Source organism: Pistacia vera, unplaced genomic scaffold, assembly GCF_008641045.1.
Source record: "Pistacia vera cultivar Batoury unplaced genomic scaffold, PisVer_v2 Contig78, whole genome shotgun sequence".
NCBI lineage: Eukaryota > Viridiplantae > Streptophyta > Magnoliopsida > Sapindales > Anacardiaceae > Pistacia > Pistacia vera.
The window spans coordinates 2,305,529-2,323,176 of NW_022196645.1; the positions used below are offsets into that span (position 1 = coordinate 2,305,529).

Here is a 17,648-nt window from a genome sequence, read left to right on the forward strand (position 1 = left end):
TATTACGCATGTTGGTGGATAGGTTACAGCTATAGGATATTGTTCCTGGTGAACAGAGAAAGCTTTTGCGAAGGCCTTCCTTCCAGCACCAAAGTGTTGATGCAGTTTTTCACACCAATAAGATGTATGCAAGCTTTCGGGAAGTTTCTGCAAAGTGCTATAAAAAACCATGAAATAGCAAGTATGATGTTGAACCATTGGGTTCAGTGAGGTTTATGTGTGGAGCCGATGAAATATAAAGTAGTAAATGCGTATAAATAAATGGAAAATAGACCAGAATGATTTTTAAAGTGGTTCAGAAGCAATAAACAATTTCTACATCCACTGTTATTTTATTGATGTGATTACAAGGAGAACTTTTGCTTTTAAAGTTGGCGCTGTAGTGCTTCTTGTAGTAAAAATATGTTGATATCTCCTTTGTGTGGGGTGAGAATCCCCTCTTTATAGTGTTGTGGAGGTAATCTTGGGTGTGAAGTAATTCACATCCAAACTGGGCATGTGGCGCTGCACTGTTAACCTAGTAGAGGAAACAATCCTCATGCAAGCAGACACGTGGAAAGGAAACCAACTTTCATTTTTATTGGTGAAGTTTTCTTCATACAAGTGGGCACCTATCTTTGGGAGAGTCTACTTGTTTCCATACCTTAGAAGTTTCTTCTTCGAGATGATATCCCACTTTGAATGACACATGTCAAGCTCTCATTCAGCATGTTTTTACCATCCAACAATTACTAATTTACTGTAGATATGCTTAGAACTTGATAATTTAAGTAAATATTATTCAATCAAATATACTATTTTATTTAAAAATAATTCTTTTAATAACATTAAAACACTTTTAATTGGATCCTAACTAGAGGTGGGTAGGGACCAGTCCCAAGCAGGCCTGGGCTTGGGCCCGTTTAGGACTAGTCCCAAATGGGACCAGTCGCTCATGGTCCCAGGCCCATGAGCAAAATGAGGACCCAGACCGGTCCTAAGGACTGGTCCTATGGGCCTAGACAATTTTTTTCCCCCCTGATCTTTTTTTATATTTTGGGGGTGAAACCAAATTTTGTAGGGGGTTTTTAGTATTTTTCAGGGGTAGATTAATAAGTTTCTAAAAATTTAATTAATTATAAAAAATAATTAATTAATTAATTAATTAATAGTTAATTTTAATTTTTAACATAAATTCACGTTTCACACATTCACGCTTCACAAATAAACAATTAAATACTTTTTTTTAATTAAATTATTCATTTTCATCGTCAACAATATTTACATCATTCAAATCTGTATTCCTAAAGAGTTCAAGTAGTTCGGGATCTTCAGGGTGCTGTTGTAGTCTTCTTTCTGCATGAGTCCAATCTCATAAATACGTTATCACTTCAATCATCTCATCGGTTAAAGAACATCTTCTGTCTTCAACAATCTGACCACTCGTTGAAAATGTTTACTCTGATGTAATTTTAGAAACTTGCACATATAAAATGTCACGTGCCATTTGGGCTACAATGGGGAATCGACTTTCATGTTGGTTCCACCACTGAAGAATATCATTATCATGTTGCTCCTTTATCGTCATAAAAGACAGGTCCACTAGTAGGTAGCGATTCAGCTCATTTGGTCCATGTATGTACGAGCTGGAGTTGCTACTTCCGCCACGTTCCACATACGTCCACTTGCTCGATCCTTGACGGAGGGCTGCAGTAAGGTCCAGATCCTCTCTCCTGAACATTCCACTTCCACTTCCACTTCCACTTCCATTGTACCTGTTCTCATATAAAGAAAAAAGGCTATCCAATTTTTGTTTAAAGTCAGTCAAATAAGACGTATAATCATGTCCTAAATGCTGGCCTATCTCAGTAATTATACAGTTAACTACATGTAATTTAAACTTAGAATCTAGAACAAGGCCTAATCCATATAAGAATGGAATATCTAACCAATATCTCTTATATTTTTCTTCCATATTTAAAACAATTTCACTTAAAATGTTATTATATCTATATTGAGCAAAAGTTTTAGCAATTTGAAGTAAAATATCTATCACTAAATTAGTAGTTGGATAATAAATACCACTTAATGTATTAGTAGCATCATAAAAAATTTGAAGAAATGAATAAAAAAGTTCACAAACCGCCCAATCATCATAGCTGACAACTTCCTCTAGATGGTTCTTCCAGTTGATGAAATCTGTAATTTGTTTCGTGGTTGGCAAAGCTTTTTCCAACATCAAGTAGGTAGAGTTCCAACGGATAGGCATGTCTATACATAACTTCAAAGGTCGAACCGGTGGGTCCTTTTGCTTACAATATTTGATGTACTCTTGCCATCTTTTATTGCTACTGCCGACGATCAATCTGATAGCTCTGCGCACCTTCTCCATCTTCGAATGTATAGCATCGAAACTTGCTTTAACTATCAAATTGATGATATGGCAAGCACATCTCAGGTGAAAAAATTTGCCTTCACCACGCAGATATATTCCTAAAATTTTGAAATTCGTTTTTAAGTTTATTATTTATTTTGTTATAAGGTTTTAGTATATCTCTTCTACTTGTAGTTCTACTAACAGGGGTATATGCTTGACAAAATGCAATTTTAACCATATGAATAAAAAAAGGATTTTCAGATAAACAAATGGGAGAGTCCGTAGCAACTATATATCTTACTATTTCCTCTCGTGCAACATGTGCATTGTATTGCCATGTTGAGAGAGTTGAGGATTGTGGATTAAAATTAAGTTGAGTTTGAATTTGTCTACCTAATCCGCTTGAAGATGCATCTGGCAATTGCATTATTTAGGGGTGCTTCTTCTCCACGTGTCATCGCATCGTCGAAGTCCCCTTCTCAGCGCCAATAATGGTTCCACAGAAATTACATATCCCACATGATTCTTCCCTCTCCCCATTTGTCTTTGGCCGTTTTGATTTGGTGAAGTATCGTCATACATCGGACACGACCCTCTTTGACGGTCAAGGGGGTTGGGCTATGCCCGTGCCCGTTGACTCGTAGCTCGCATGTGTTTGGCTACACCTCATCCCGACCGAATGTGGTTGTGGAATTGCAACTGCTTCCTCTAGAGGAAATGGTGAAAATGGATTGAAGCCTTCCATTTCTTCGGTGGATGGAACGTAAAACTCATTTGGGGAAGCCATTATAAATTTATGATAAAATAATAAATAATTAAAATGAAAAGAAATTAAATAATAATATGAAATTATGATGATATTGAAAAATAGAAAAAAAATTGAATAATATAAATAAATTATATGAATAAATTATAAATATAAATATAAATTGAATGAGAAATTGATTGGAGGTTTGGAGTAGAGAGATTGAGAGAATGAGAGATTGATTGGTGTGGAAAAAATGAAAGATTTTAGGGTTATTTATAGTGTAGTTGTGTGTGTGTGTGTGGGTGTGTGTGTTGGGGGGGTGGGGGGGGTGGAGGGGAATGAAAAAAATAAAAAAGGTTATAATTTATATTATAACCGTTGGTTGGCATGTGACCATTGCCAGCCAACGGTTAAAAAAATATATATAACCGTTGGCTATTGCAGCAGCCAACGGTTAGTAAAACCTTTTTTTTTTTTTTAAATAAATTTTATAAAATTTCATTTTAGCCCTCGTAATTTATATTTATTTTAAAATTGACAAGGGGTTTTATGTAATTGTGTATGGGACTACACTGAAAAAATCCAAAAAATTTTAGGCCCAGGCTTGGGATCGGTCCCAGGCCCGGGCCTTGGAGGAGGGCCCTCCTCCTTAGGCTTGGTCCCATTTTGGGACCAGTCCTAGGACCGGGTTTTGGGGCTGGGCTTTTGGGCCCAGTCCCAAATGCTCACCTCTAATCCAAACTCCAATTATACACTTAATTAATTGAATAATTAATGAATTTAATCTATTTTGTTTTTTTTTAAGTCTTAATTACATTCCTCAAAACTTTAACATTATAATATCATTATATATACCGTTGGCTGCTGTTAGTAAAACCTTTTTTTTTTTTTTATAAATTTTGTAAAATTTTTTTTAGCCCTCATAATTTATGTTTGTTTTAAAATTGATAGGGGGTTTTATGTAATTATGTAGGGGACTACATTGAAAAAATTTAAAAAAATTTAGGCCCAGGCCTGGGACTGGAGGAGGGCCCTCCTCCTTAGGCCTGGTCCCGTTTTGGGACCAATCCTAGGACCGGATTTTGGGACTGGGTTTTTGGGCCCAGTCCCAAATACCCACCTCTAATCCTAACTCCAATTATACACTTAATTAATTGAATAATTAATGAATTTAATCTATTTTGATTTTTTTAAGTCTTAATTACATTCCTCAAAACTTTAACATTATAATATCATTATATATGTATATGTCTACTGACCAAGTGGGGGCCTCCACCCCCTTCGTCACATCACCCACGTGTATCTTCATTCTACTTTGGATTTTTGTTTTTTGATATGCAAAATTAAGAGCCCCCATTCTTTACTAATATTCTATTCCAATCTCAGTTCCAAGACAAGTTCCATCCCAGTACCCGGCCTCGGTTCCAATTTCAGGTTCCAGGTCTAATTCTAGTTCTTGCACAACCCGCATAGTATCGGTTTCAAAAAATTAGAATCGAAACCGACCCTATGAAGGTCAGTTCTGGGTAGGCTCCAATTCTACTCACCAGTTCCGATTCTACTCACTACTCATACTCACCCTTAGCATTGATGCCTCTTGGGATAACTTCAAATCAAAGATCACAATGCTAATTTGAAACTAATGCCATACTTTTAAATTTGTATCCAGAAAATTTTATCATTATCATCTTATGCAGTATTGCATGTCATTTACATGATACATTACTTTGGAATTAGAATCTTGAGATCCTTCTCCAAGAATTTAATGCTTTCTTTTACAATAGGAACCATTTTGATTAATAGTATACTTGTGCATAAACAAGAATGATTGGAATGGAGAATACTCATTGTAACTACACCTGTAACTTTTTTTTATTTTTTATTTTTTAATTTCGATGATGCTTTTTTCGGGTAATCCCTTGAAGAATAGTCCCATTTATAGATGGAGTTGAAATAACATTGCCCTTCACCATGGAAATAATGTTACAGGAAGAGTGAGTTCCTCTAGGTTTTTTTTCATTCACCAAGTCCAAGGTACAAAACATCAGAAAGTTCTGTGTCTGTTTGTTCTACTTAGTGTTTCTAAACTGGGGCATAATTAGATATGGTTTTGAAGCCTTCAGCTCCACCAGGCACGATGAAACATTGAACCAAATTACAAAAGCGTAGAAACATTTATGATTCCCTAGAAAAGCTGATTAATAAGAGATGAGAAATTCAAGTTTAGGGTTCTTTTAGCTTAATCTGTTGATGGGTGATATGTTATTTTCTTTTCCTTTTTCTGTGTCACAAGGACTCAACCTTCTAGTTTGAGAGGAAGTGCAACAGGCCAGAGAGATTGAGATACCATAGAAATATTACAAAAAACACTCTGAAGACCATAAAAAATAGTGATAAAATCAAAGAGACACCATAAACAGAGGTTTGTTATTTTCTTGCCAATATATTTTTGGAAGCACACTCGTTTTTTGTTTACTCTTCCAAAGATCAAAGTCAAGGAGTCCCAATCACTGACAGAAAAATCATGCCATGGAAGAGGGAATTTTAGCTTTGAGTGCTATTTGTTATACATAACGAAAAAAAGCATCTACAATATTACATGATTACCACATCCTCCGTAAGATGCGAATATTAAAAAAGGCATAGTCGATATCAAATGCTTGGGTGGATTTTAATGTATCGACCCATGGGAATGTGTCGACACATGAGGCTTTGGCCATCAAGTTTGAGTTTTTTCTTACCTAAGCTAGAATGAAAGAAGTTCTAGTTAACCAAAATGCAATACAAGCCAACCCATTTATACGAGCGATCAAATGCATAATCTTTTTTGATAAATTTTATAGATTTAAAGAAATGAATTTTGGAATCAATTTATAATGATTTTAAAAAGAGTTTCATCTATCTGTTTTGCAAAATTTTATAGTAGTTCCATATTCAATATCTCACAAGAATTGAAAAACTAAAAAGTAGAATAATATAATTTACATAACATTTCAAAATAGTTTTCTTACACCCACTACAGTATGCACCAATATTTCTGTTTTCTCTCTAATGAATCTTTTACTGTACACAAAATTTGATGACAGTAATAAATTACAGGAACCAATCAATTATAGAAACTTTTTCTAGCAAGTGTAATCAAACAATGACTGTAAAAGACTTTTACGCACTTTATCATCTAGTACCTTTAGAAGGCAAGCAACTTCACATAACCTGACATGATATCTATACAGAGATTCTTCAATCACTTCTAGTTTCATCTCATTATTTTTAGAAGGTTTCAGCCTTCTTAGAGCCCATTGCATTGCCCATATGGCCATCAGACGCATGTAACATTGTACTCTTAAACCATCATCGGTAGTCCAAGCTTCTGGAGTTTGGTAAGAGTAACTACGAAGAAAACAGCAATATGTTAGTGAATCAAGAATAAATAGTTTTGGAGCAGATAATTATCAGTGTAAATTATGCAGAATGGATAGTTTACTATTGGAATCGGAAGAATATATCCTAAAGGCAGCAACCTGAAGAGCAAAAATACTATCTATTAGACATTATTACTACCGGAGTTTTGTCCAACAATTTTCACCACCAAGAATCTGCAAGTAAATGGCTAATCGGTACATCCACCAATTTATGCTTGCAATAAATTTTAATCAATTGACAAAACCAATGATGCAATGAAATCTATAAACATTTCAAAATGATTTAGATCTAAAAAACATATTTATGGCATAGTTAATAGCCTATTTATGGCAAATGGCTAGCACTAGACCTTGTCCTTCAAGGTTTACAAAGGTAACACCGTTACATAAGATAAAGGGGATCTTACGTATGTCCATTTTTAGACCATGCTGCTTCATAGATTCCACTGACAGTTTGAATCCCATATCAACCAAATCTTCATGCATCATCGTTACAACAACTGAATGCGTGACGGCAGAACATATTTCTCTTGACAGCAATGTTGTCATATCAACTGCATTCTTCGTACGGTAACAAAGACAGAGCCTTTCCGCAGCTAGCTGAAGCTTTTGCAGTTTCATATTTCAATGTTGTCAAATAATGCTCTCCTGATAAGGATACTGCTCTAAAAAGTGAACCACTCAATAAATTTTTATCATGAAAACTTCAAATTGGCTTTTGGACAAGAAATGAAGGAAGCAGGTTCAAACATTCACGATATTTTTGTCTTTCGTTAGTAAGTGCATTACTAAGGACATTGTATGTTTATTCGGTCTAACATTTCTGTCTGCCATCTTATGAAGGAGTTCGACAACTGTTGGTATCTCACTATTTTTTAGGAAACAAAGATAAGCGTATTAAATGTGACTAAATCTGGAGCACAACCTTTTCCCTCCATATATGACAACAACTCATTTGCCATTTCTAGTTGTCCATTTTTACATAGCCCATTGATCAAAATGTTATATGTTACAACGTTTGGCACCAGGTTTCCATGAAGAGAAAAATTCTGAAATAGGTCCCAAGCAGTTTCGAATCTCCCTGTTTTACATGATCCATCAATGAGGGAATTCAAACCTTCAATGCTAACTGAAAACTTTACTAGAGTATTAAACATATCCACTGCTTGCAAACCACATCCATTCTTGCAAAGTCCATCAATAAAAATGTTATATGTCCAGGAATCAGGAAAAACACTGTTAAATCGCATCTCACCAACTAAATTATGTGTATCTTTTACCTTAGCTTTAAGAAAAAGGCTAGTTAACAAGGTGTTATACATAATCACATCAAGCCTAATTCCTCTGAAATCATCTCTCGATAAAGACTAAGAGCTTTGTTGACTTCTTTATTCTTGCAATACCAATTGATTAAAGTATTATAGCAAACAACATTAGGTTTATATCCCTTTCTAGTTATAGAATCAAACAACCCCCTTGCATCACCAATTCTATCTACCAAGCAATAACCATTCATTAAAATGCCATAAGTATAAATGTCGGGATCAACACCTCTTTGAATCATCAATTCCATAAACCTATTTGTTTCGTCCAAATTCCCTTTCTTGCAACATTCATGTATGACCACACCAAAAGTCACCACGAAAGGCCGCACACCTTGATCCATCATCAATATAAATAATCTTTTACCCTCCTCCCAATCACCCACACAACACAAACCATGAATGAGAGTGATATAAGTGATCACATCGGGCCTACAATCAACAGCAACCATTTTCTTAAACAACTCCCTTGACACCATAATCCTTTTCTCTACACACAGACCTTTAATCAAACAAGTAAAAGTCACAGCATCAAGGCTGAAACCCTTCTTCAAAATCCCCCAAAAACAGCAAAACCATCCAAAACCCTTTTGATATTACACATGCAATTAATCAAAATGTTCAAAATCATAAGGTCTGGAGACAACCCAATTGAATTCAACACCTTATAAATCACTTCATAACCAAACAATCTGTTGAATGATGACATTGGAGAAATGGGTTGTGAATGAATCATGTAATCAAAAAAGTAAAGGGCTTAATTGAATGTGAAGTTACCTGATCGACAATTTTCTTCAAGGAATTTAGCAAGTAAGGATCGTTCAAGGGGTTTTTTGAAAGAACACAAAACTTCCTTTTTGGATCTTGAAGTTGTGAGGTTCTGCAAAGGAGTTAATAAACATGAAACATTAACTTTTAGAGATGGGGTTTGAGAGAATGAAGACGAACGAAATGTTGCTCTCAAAGCCATGAATCGAAATTTTTTTTTTTTTTTTTTTTTTTTGGTTAGGGTTCCTTTTAAGGTAAATGAGGACAATGAAAAATGCAATTGCAAATTCATTTTAAGATTAAGAGACGAATGTTTTGATAAATTTTAGAAATAACCCTTAAGTTTCGTAGTATATTGCTTTCGTTTACTTCTGTTATGCCTGAAAAAGTAGAGTTGACGCCAAGCCTTGTCAGCGTGGGTGGTCAGAGCTTAGGTAGACTCTGCAGCCATTCAGATGAAGCCACATCGCATGCTGATGTGAGTAGCATGCTCCTGCCAATGCAGTGGGATTGGACATGTGGAAAAGGTCTACATGTCCAATCCTCACAGAGGTCGAGGAAATCACTCGAGCAGGTGAGCAACAGGACACAAAGAAGGATTTGCACGGCAACTTGACCCACTCACAGATTCAGTAATCATTACCTCAATTCATCCCACTATAAATAGAGGGCTCCTCTCCCGTTTGTGGGATTAGCTAATTTTTCTCTGAAATAGCATACATTCTCTCTCTCTCTCTCTCTCTCTCTCTCTCTCTCTCTCGTGTATTCACTTGTATTCTCTAAGCTATAAATCAGCTCGTTGAACGCAACCTGATCTCATATATTAATACAATATCAGTGGACGTAGGATTCGCTTGTTTAAGCATCCGAACCACTTTAAACATTGTTCTTCATCTCTTATTCGATCCAATATCCCTATATACACGTGTGTCTTCTGAGTCAACTCAGCATTTCCCACATGCGATTAGTTGGTGTCAAAATCAAGCATCAACAGTTTGGCGCTAAAAGGAGAGCCTGATTTAGTACTTGTCTTCATCAGGAGAATCTCTGACTAATCGGTCCCACTATAGCAAATGGCTCACCGATTTGAATCTGAGCGAACCAATCATAGTGATGAAGAGATGCCCTAGGTACAAGAGGACACTTCCCCCAAAATACCCTCAGTCCCACAAAATCTCATGGGGGATATCACTTCAAGCTCACGGCTTGACCCAACAGTCATGAGCTACTTGGAGAGGTTCAACAATACTCTCCAAACGATCAGCCAAAGGCTAGAATGATTGGATCGAGTCATGCCACCCGAATCAAATGAGGCGGTGCCACCGCCAAAAATGCCAATAAGTCGCATGAAAGCGCAGAAAAGGGCAATAGCCCATGCCACGCGCATTGTAGCGCGTCAAAGAAAGGGAAAGCAAATGGCCCATAGCAGGCCTAGAGGCTCCGAGGGACCAGCGAACACCGACCACGCCCTGGGTAGAATACCTGTGGCACAAAGGCTTAGTGACATGTCGTGGCCCGAGCTGTCCCATGCCATGTCGCACGAGCACTCCCACAAAAGTACAAGGCGGGGAGATTCCCATTATCGCCAAAATGACGACTTCAATCATAGTTGCGCAGGAAGTTCCCACCGTCCGCGGGTCGGTTCGCACCATTGCGAAGGTTAGGAAGGTTCCCCAGACCATTCAATGCCATCACACGACTCTAACCAGCGTGTGTTAAGATCAACCGGGACTGTCGACCGAGGCGAGCAGCAATCCGACCTACGGTCTTTCCTCAACTGCAACCGTGAAGGTCGAACCCGCGTTGTGGAAAGCAATCCCCAGATGGCTCCGCTGCCTTAGATTGAGGAACTACAGTGAGCCCTGGATCAGTTAAAGGCTCAGCGAGACGATGTTAGAGTAGATGCCCTAGAGCCAGTCAAATATTTTAGAATTGACTCTTTGTAATAATGTTCATTAATCAATAAAATGCATTTTATTCTATATCGCGTAAATCATTATTATTGCAATATGTATTGATATATGTCCTTAGAATGGTAGAGCCGTGACGAGGGTATCAAGTGTTTCAAATCTTGATAGTGAGAACCCTATGAGCACATATGGTGGCCATTCTAGAAACGTCCGTAGCCCCAGTATTATTCTGAAGTAAGGGCACAGATAATACGGTAAGGCTATCATAGTGTTGAACGACCCTGTCGAAAGGCAGTGACTGATCTCACTTGTCAAGGTTGTTTGGTGACAACCTGGTGCAACACATGGGTGTTTGTTGTAGGCGATTACACCGCAGCAAGTTCACTGGACTGACCCACCAGAGGATTCCATATGGATGGTAACCCCAATGTCTATGGAAAAAATCCTCTAACGAATGGTGGTGCATGTGATCCTTAGACTTAAGATCACCGGAGCACCTTGTGCACCGATTGGTGTAGTTTGACACTAGCCTAATGCGGTTCTTTTCAGAGCTGTCAATATGGTGGTGATTGGCTACATCAAGGAGTGTATCAAGACTATGGTAGATAGACAGAGGATTCATCACTCTCAGGTACGGGAGAAGTTATCTCACGGCGCAATTCAGTAAATGGCAATGACACTAAAACTGTGGCCACAGTGGGATTGAGTTGTTGCTCTATCCGGATTATAATACAGGTCATTAGTCCAGAAACTGAAATTGACACTATTTCTATGCCTTCGTCTCGTTGAGATAACGTATGATGAAAGGATCGAATTGTACGGTAACCATATCGTTGACAGGTAGCTACTTTGCTGAATCCGAATCTATCGGGTGGCCATGATGCCTTGCTAGGGGTCAATCTTGGTCTGTTTATAGTGAGACGATTAATTAGTGTTAATCGCGATACTATACACTACTGATATGATGAGGAGCCTATGGGTCACACACATAGAAGATAATTTAAGACTCAGGAAGGACGAAGGGCGTTTTCATCTTTTTGGGCGAAAAGGTATTTTGGTAATTTCATAGTGCAATTAAATTTGTTGTGGTCGTAACCTTTATTTAATTTATTAGAAAAATTAAATAAGTGAAATTTCGTTTAAATATGTGTTCACATATATTTAATTAAATAATCATTATTGTTAAATGTTAATATATATATTAAATATATATTAATTGATTTTAATTGAAGATAATGATGAATTAAAATAAATATCTAATTGGGAGTGTTTGAAAACATGGGGTGTTTGGGTTGGAGCCCAAGCCTATTCCATATGGGAATAGGGCAATTAAAAACATCACTATAAAAGAAAAGGTTTCTTTGTAAAATGCAAGAGTTTTTCATTACACTAATTTTTCATTGAAAAGAAAACACACAGCCCCTCATTTCACTCTCTCACGCCAGAATTGATTTTTGCCTAAAATCAATTTCTCTTCATTTCTTCTTTGATTCTTAAGGCTAAGGAGGATCTAGCAAATCCCTCCTTAGTTCTTTATGATCGTTTTTTTGTGGACTACGTCGGTTCGATCCTACACTTGGGTCAATAGCAAAACGTTCAAAGACAAAGTTGGAGGAGCCTCCAAACGTGTGTATGGTTTCTAAACTCAAGAATAATTTTTCTGTAGATTCCTACTTTGATATAAACTGTAAAATTATACCTTTGATCTTGGCTCTTGGGAACGATCCTTGTATTATGATTTTTGTTTTTCGCTACGTATATGGACCGTATCCTAACAGATGAGCAAGGGCAGGTCATAGAGGCGTCTCCCTTTTCTCCGACTGTGTTAGCCACCCCTCTCCTATCCAGATTCAGAATGCCCGATATGCGAGCATTCGATGGAAATTCTGATCTGCAGGATCATTTGTATGAGTTCAACGACCTCATGGAACTCCACCAAGTCGCTGACTTGGCAAAATGTTGTTGCTTGGCAGTAACTCTTACTTCACATGCCAAGCGATGGTTTAGGTCGTTTCCAGCAGGATTAGTTAGTTCGTGGCCTTAGATGAGCTCAACATTCCTGAGACACTTCCAAGCAAACAGGAAGTTCTTAGTGCCTTTGACCTACCTCAACAACATAATGCAAGAGAGGGATGAATCCCTCCAATCTTATATCGACAGGTTCCACTGGGAGCTCTATAAGGTAGCTCACACTCTCGAAGAGTCCGTTCGAGCTCTTATCATCATGGGAGTTCATCCACAGACAAACCTGTGGAAAGAGCTTCAATCTGAGGACGATGTTTCCCTCACCCGCTTCTATAGCCTTACGAAAAAATACCTCCACATTGAAAACTCTATGGCGGCGCTCAACCGCCACTACCCCGGTCCTTCGGGCAGTGTGCCTAGTCGAGGGGAGAATAGGAGGGCTGATCGTAGATGGGCTAATGACGATCAGCAAAAAGGAAAGAAGTAGCGGTATGAGCCCAAGAAATCTTACGCCCCAGTTCCTCGTCACGATTGCGACAAGAGTCAGTACACTCCTCTGAATGCATCAGTCTCTGCTATTCTTAATAAGTCAGAAGAGGCCGGCCTGCTCGACAAGCCTAAGCCTATGAAAAATCCCTCTTTAGCTAGAAACAGTAAGAAGTACTGTCGCTATCATAGGGATAACGGGCATCACACTGATAAGTGTCGGGCCCTTAAGCAAGCGATTGAAGACCTCATTAAGCAAGGGCACTTCAAAGAGTATGTCGATGACTCTGCTCCCGTGCGGGAGAAAAATCAGGAGGAACCGGGTAAGAAGCGTCATGGTCGTAAGGGTATCTGCAGCGTAGGGATAATCTTTGGGGGACCACACCTCAGAGGGAATTCGTGAGATGCCCAAGAAAGGTATGCTCGCACAACCCATCACGACCCCATCCGTGTAATGAACACAACGCTGCGACCGTCAAAGGTTCATAGGGAGGAGGAAATCACCTTCTCCGAAAAAGATGCAGTCTGGTTGCATCATGCCCATGACGATGCTCTCGTCATCACTCCCCAGATAGGGCGTTACGACGTCCACAGAATGTTAGTGGATAACGGAAGCGCTGTGAACATCCTGTTCCAGCGAGCTTTCACATCCTGTTCCAGCGAGCTTTCGAAAGAATGAAGTTGGATGAGGCCTATCTGAAGCCCTCCTCAATCCCGCTATATGGTTTCACCGGGGATCATCTGATCCCCAAAGGGACGATCTCACTCCCGGTCACATTGGGTGACTTTGACGAGGTGACCAAGATCACTGAGTTCTTTAGTAGCGGACTACTCGTCCGCTTTCAATGGCATCCTAGGGCAACCTCTACTAAGAAACTTCAAAGCAGTCACTTCGATTTACCATCTCAAGATGAAGTTCCCCACCCCGATGGGGATAGGGGAAGTAAGCAGATCTCAGCGCGTGTCTCGCGACTACTATGTAAAGGCAGTGTAGGGGAAAAGGCACTCCACATGGCATTCTTGAACAGGCAATGGCGATCAGTCGGATCGAACCACAGCCTGGTCCAACGGAGGATAACTTGGATCCTCGTATCCAAGAATGCCCTCTAGTGGGCCGGTTGAGGATTTATTTGAAGTGTCAGTCGACCAGAGCGAGCCGAGTCGAGTGTTGAGGATTGGAAGTAATCTCAGCCCCTAGCTCACCAACGACCTGACCTGCTTCCTTAGAGTAAACATCGACATGTTCGCATGGACGCATGCCGACATGGTCGGGATCAGCCTGAATAACATTTGCCATGCCTTGAATGTCGATAATGAGGCCAGGCCGGTCCGCTAAAAGAGAAGAGGAATGAATTCAGAGCAATATGCTGCCTTGAAGGTCGAGGTAAATGATCTCCTTCAAAATGGATCCATCCGGGAGGCGCTTTCCCCGAGCTGGGTTGCCAACTCGATTTTGGTAAAGAAGCCCAATGGTAAATGGCGGACGTGCGTTGACTTCACCGACCTCAACAAAGCATGTCCTAAAGACAGCTTTCCCCTGCCAAGGATTGACCAACTCGTTGATGCCACCTCTGGGCACGAGCTATTGAGTTTTATGGTCACCTACGCAGGATACAATCAGATTCTGATGTACGTACCGGACGAAGAGCATACCTCATTTGTTATAGATCGGGGGCTGTATTGCTACAAAGTTATGCCCTTTGGCCTAAAAAATGCTGGAGCAACTTACCAGCAACTAGTTAACCAAATATTTTCCAAATAGATCAGGAAATCGATGGAGGTCTATGTTGATGACATGCTGGTCAAGTCGCCTGTCTCTTCTGATCACATAGCACATCTCACTGAGATGTTTGGCATACTCTGGAAGTACAGAATGAAGCTCAATCCTCTCAAATGTTCATTCGAAGTCTCCTCAGGAAAATTTCTAGGGTACGTGGTTAACCAAAGGGGAATAAAGATCAACCTCGGGAAAATCCAAGCTCTCCTCATCATGAAAATCTCGACCAACTAAAAACAGGTTCAAAGTTTCAATGGGCGAATAGCGACACTCAGTCGCTTCATATCGAGGGCAACAGATCGCTGCTTGCCATTCTTCAATATACTTCAAGCCAATAAGAAGTTTGAGTGGACTCCCGAATGCGAATAGGCATTCCAGAGCATTAAAGAGCACCTCGGAAAGCCACATCTTCTATCCAAACCTCTCCCATAAGAAATTATCCTCCTATATTTGTCCGTCTCTCAGTACGCAGTCAGTGCAGCTTTAGTTCGGGAAGAGAACAGGGTTCAATGGCCAGTATACTACGCGAGCAAGCGTCTGCTGGATGCCGAGATATGGTATCCGGAAATGGAGCGATTGGCTTATGCCCTGCTGATTGCCTCCAGAAAGTTGCGACCTTACTTCTATGCCCACACAATCCATGTATTTACTAACTACCCGCTCAGGCAAGTCCTCCAAAAGCCAGAGGCATCGGGTAAATTGCCCAAGTAGGTCATAGAACTAAGTCAGTTTGATCTGCAATACAGACTGAAAGCAACCATCAAAGGGCAGGCTGTTGTCAATTTCATCTCAGAATTCTCATATCATCCAATGAAGGAATCCGAGCAATAAGCCAACGAGGTCACCCAGGAAACTGTTCAGAACCTATCGACCTGAAGCCTCTATGTCGATGGGTCATCCAACAGGAAAAGGGTCGGGGCAAACTTTCTCCTCCTAAGTCTCAAAGAGACTCGCATTCATGGCATTCTCCGTTTCGGGTTCAAAGCGAGTAACAATGAGGCCAAGTATGAAGCTTTGCTCTCTGGATTACGGTTGGCAAGAGAAATGGGATCAACCGTGATCAGCATCCACAGCGATTCCATGCTAGTTGTCAACCAGATTTTGAGGGAGTATTAGGCCAAGGAAGAAAACATGATCGGCTATTTGAAGAAAGCTAAGGCTGCACTCGAGTCATTTAAGCACTTCACGATCACGCAGATCCCTAGAGACAGTAATTTTCTCACAGATGCCTTGGCAAAGATAGTCTCATCGCTAGACTCGGATACGCTAGAGAGCATTTCTGTTCCATTCATAGAGGCCCCCAGTTTCAGCTTACCCGAACATGCCTTGAATGTGACCAAGTTAGTCTCCTGGATGACCCCTATCATTCAGTATCTCTGAGATGGGACTTTGCCCAATGAAAAGGTCGAGGCAAGAACCCTGCGAACCAGAGCTGCTCGTTACACACTTATAAGAGATCAACTGTACAAGCGAGGGTTTAGCGCCCCTCTTCTCCGATGTGTAACTGATGAAGAAGCAGACTATATCATGAGGGAGATACATGAAGGAATCTGTGGTAATCACACGGCCGCACGAACCCTCGCCAAAAAAGTTGTTCGTCAAGGGTATTACTGGCCCCTGATTCAAGAAGACACCTATAACTTTGTTAAAAAGTGTGACAAGTGCCAACGGTTCGCGAACATACCATAAGCTCCTTCCCACCAACTGATAACCATGTCCAGCCCCTAGCCATTCTCCATGTGGGGAATCGATCTCATTAGACCTATGCCTGTTAGTAAAAGGGGAGTCAAGTATGCAGTGGTCGCGGTGGACTACTTTACCAAGTAGGTCGAAGCGGAGCCTTTGGCTGCGATTACCACCAAAAAGCTTAAGGATTTCATCTTCAAGAACATTGTGTGCCGCTATTGGATTCCTCATACTCTCATCTCTGATAATGGGAAGCAGTTCGATAACGAGGAATTCAAGCAGTTTTGCGACGAGCTAGGTATCCATAAGAAATTTTCCTTAGTCACAAAACCGCAAGCAAATGGTCAGGTTGAAGCTATCAACAAAACCATCAAGCACACTCTGAAGGCCAAACTTGGCGCAGCCAAGGGAAATTGGGCCGACAACCTCCCAGAAGTCCTATGGGCATACAGGACAACTCTAAGAACTTCTACCTCAGAAACACCCTTCTTGCTAGCATATGGTTGCGAAGCAATGATCCCTATGGAGGTAGGAACGGGTTCACTTCGGAGAGAACTGTTCAGCGAAGCAGACAATGAAGCGCTCATACGCATAAGTCTGGATTTAGTTAAAGAACATCACAGCAAGGCTCAGCTAAGAATAGCAGCCTATCAGCAGCACGTAAAAAGGTTCTTCGACTATAAGGTTAAAAGAAGAGACTTCCAGGTCGACGACCTCGTCCTGAAGGAAGTTCTTCTCGGTACAAGAGAACTGAGCATGGGAGTCTTGGGGCCAAATTAGGAAGGCCTGTACCGCATCGCCAAAGTGATAAGACCAAGGACTTATCACCTCAAAAAGCTGAACGGTTCCGAAGTACCGCGAGCTTGGAATGCTGAGCTGCCCATATTATCATTAGAATGCGACCTCAACATCTTCTAGCTGGTCACCAATCACCTGCCTAGGTGTGGGCTCCTCTAGGACATACTCCGGATACTTCTCTTTCGGGTCAGGTCCCCTAGCCGCTTCCTTATCTTTGGCCCGTGCCATAGAGCTAAGGGAATCCTGGTACACTTCAGGGAGGGCAGTCAAATCCATCTTAGGGTTCTTCGGTTGACGGGTATAAATGGACTGGATTGTCCACTCAGCAGCCCTCCTCTCAATCTCGAATTCTTACTACTGCATCTCTGCAGTTAGCGAAGTGACCCGGCCTTGGGTCAATTGGAGTTTGG

General features: G+C 40.3%; 1 protein-coding gene across 1 annotated transcript; it reads right to left on the minus strand.

Annotated features, from left to right (window-relative positions):
* Positions 1-7,850: 7,850 nt before the first annotated feature.
* LOC116116652 (pentatricopeptide repeat-containing protein At1g63400-like) lies at positions 7,851-17,514 on the minus strand. Its single transcript, XM_031402705.1, has 4 exons — positions 17,374-17,514; positions 16,985-17,037; positions 8,626-8,728; positions 7,851-8,435 (listed from the first exon to the last, which is right to left on the minus strand). The coding sequence occupies exons 1-4, from the start codon at positions 17,512-17,514 to the stop codon at positions 7,851-7,853; spliced, it is 882 nt and encodes a 293-aa protein (XP_031258565.1).
* Between the last annotated feature and the right edge of the window lie 134 nt (positions 17,515-17,648).

Coding starts and splice junctions, on each gene's coding strand:
- LOC116116652 (XM_031402705.1), bottom strand. CDS start 17,514: ATGGATTTGACTGCCCTCCCTGAAGTGTACCAGGATTCCCTTAGCTCT. Junction 8,729..16,984: donor GCTGAACAGTTCTCTCCGAA/GTGAACCCGTTC, acceptor ACTCCTTTGCAG/AACCTCACAACTTCAAGATC. Junction 8,436..8,625: donor TGAAGAAAATTGTCGATCAG/GTAACTTCACAT, acceptor TAATATCAAAAG/GGTTTTGGATGGTTTTGCTG.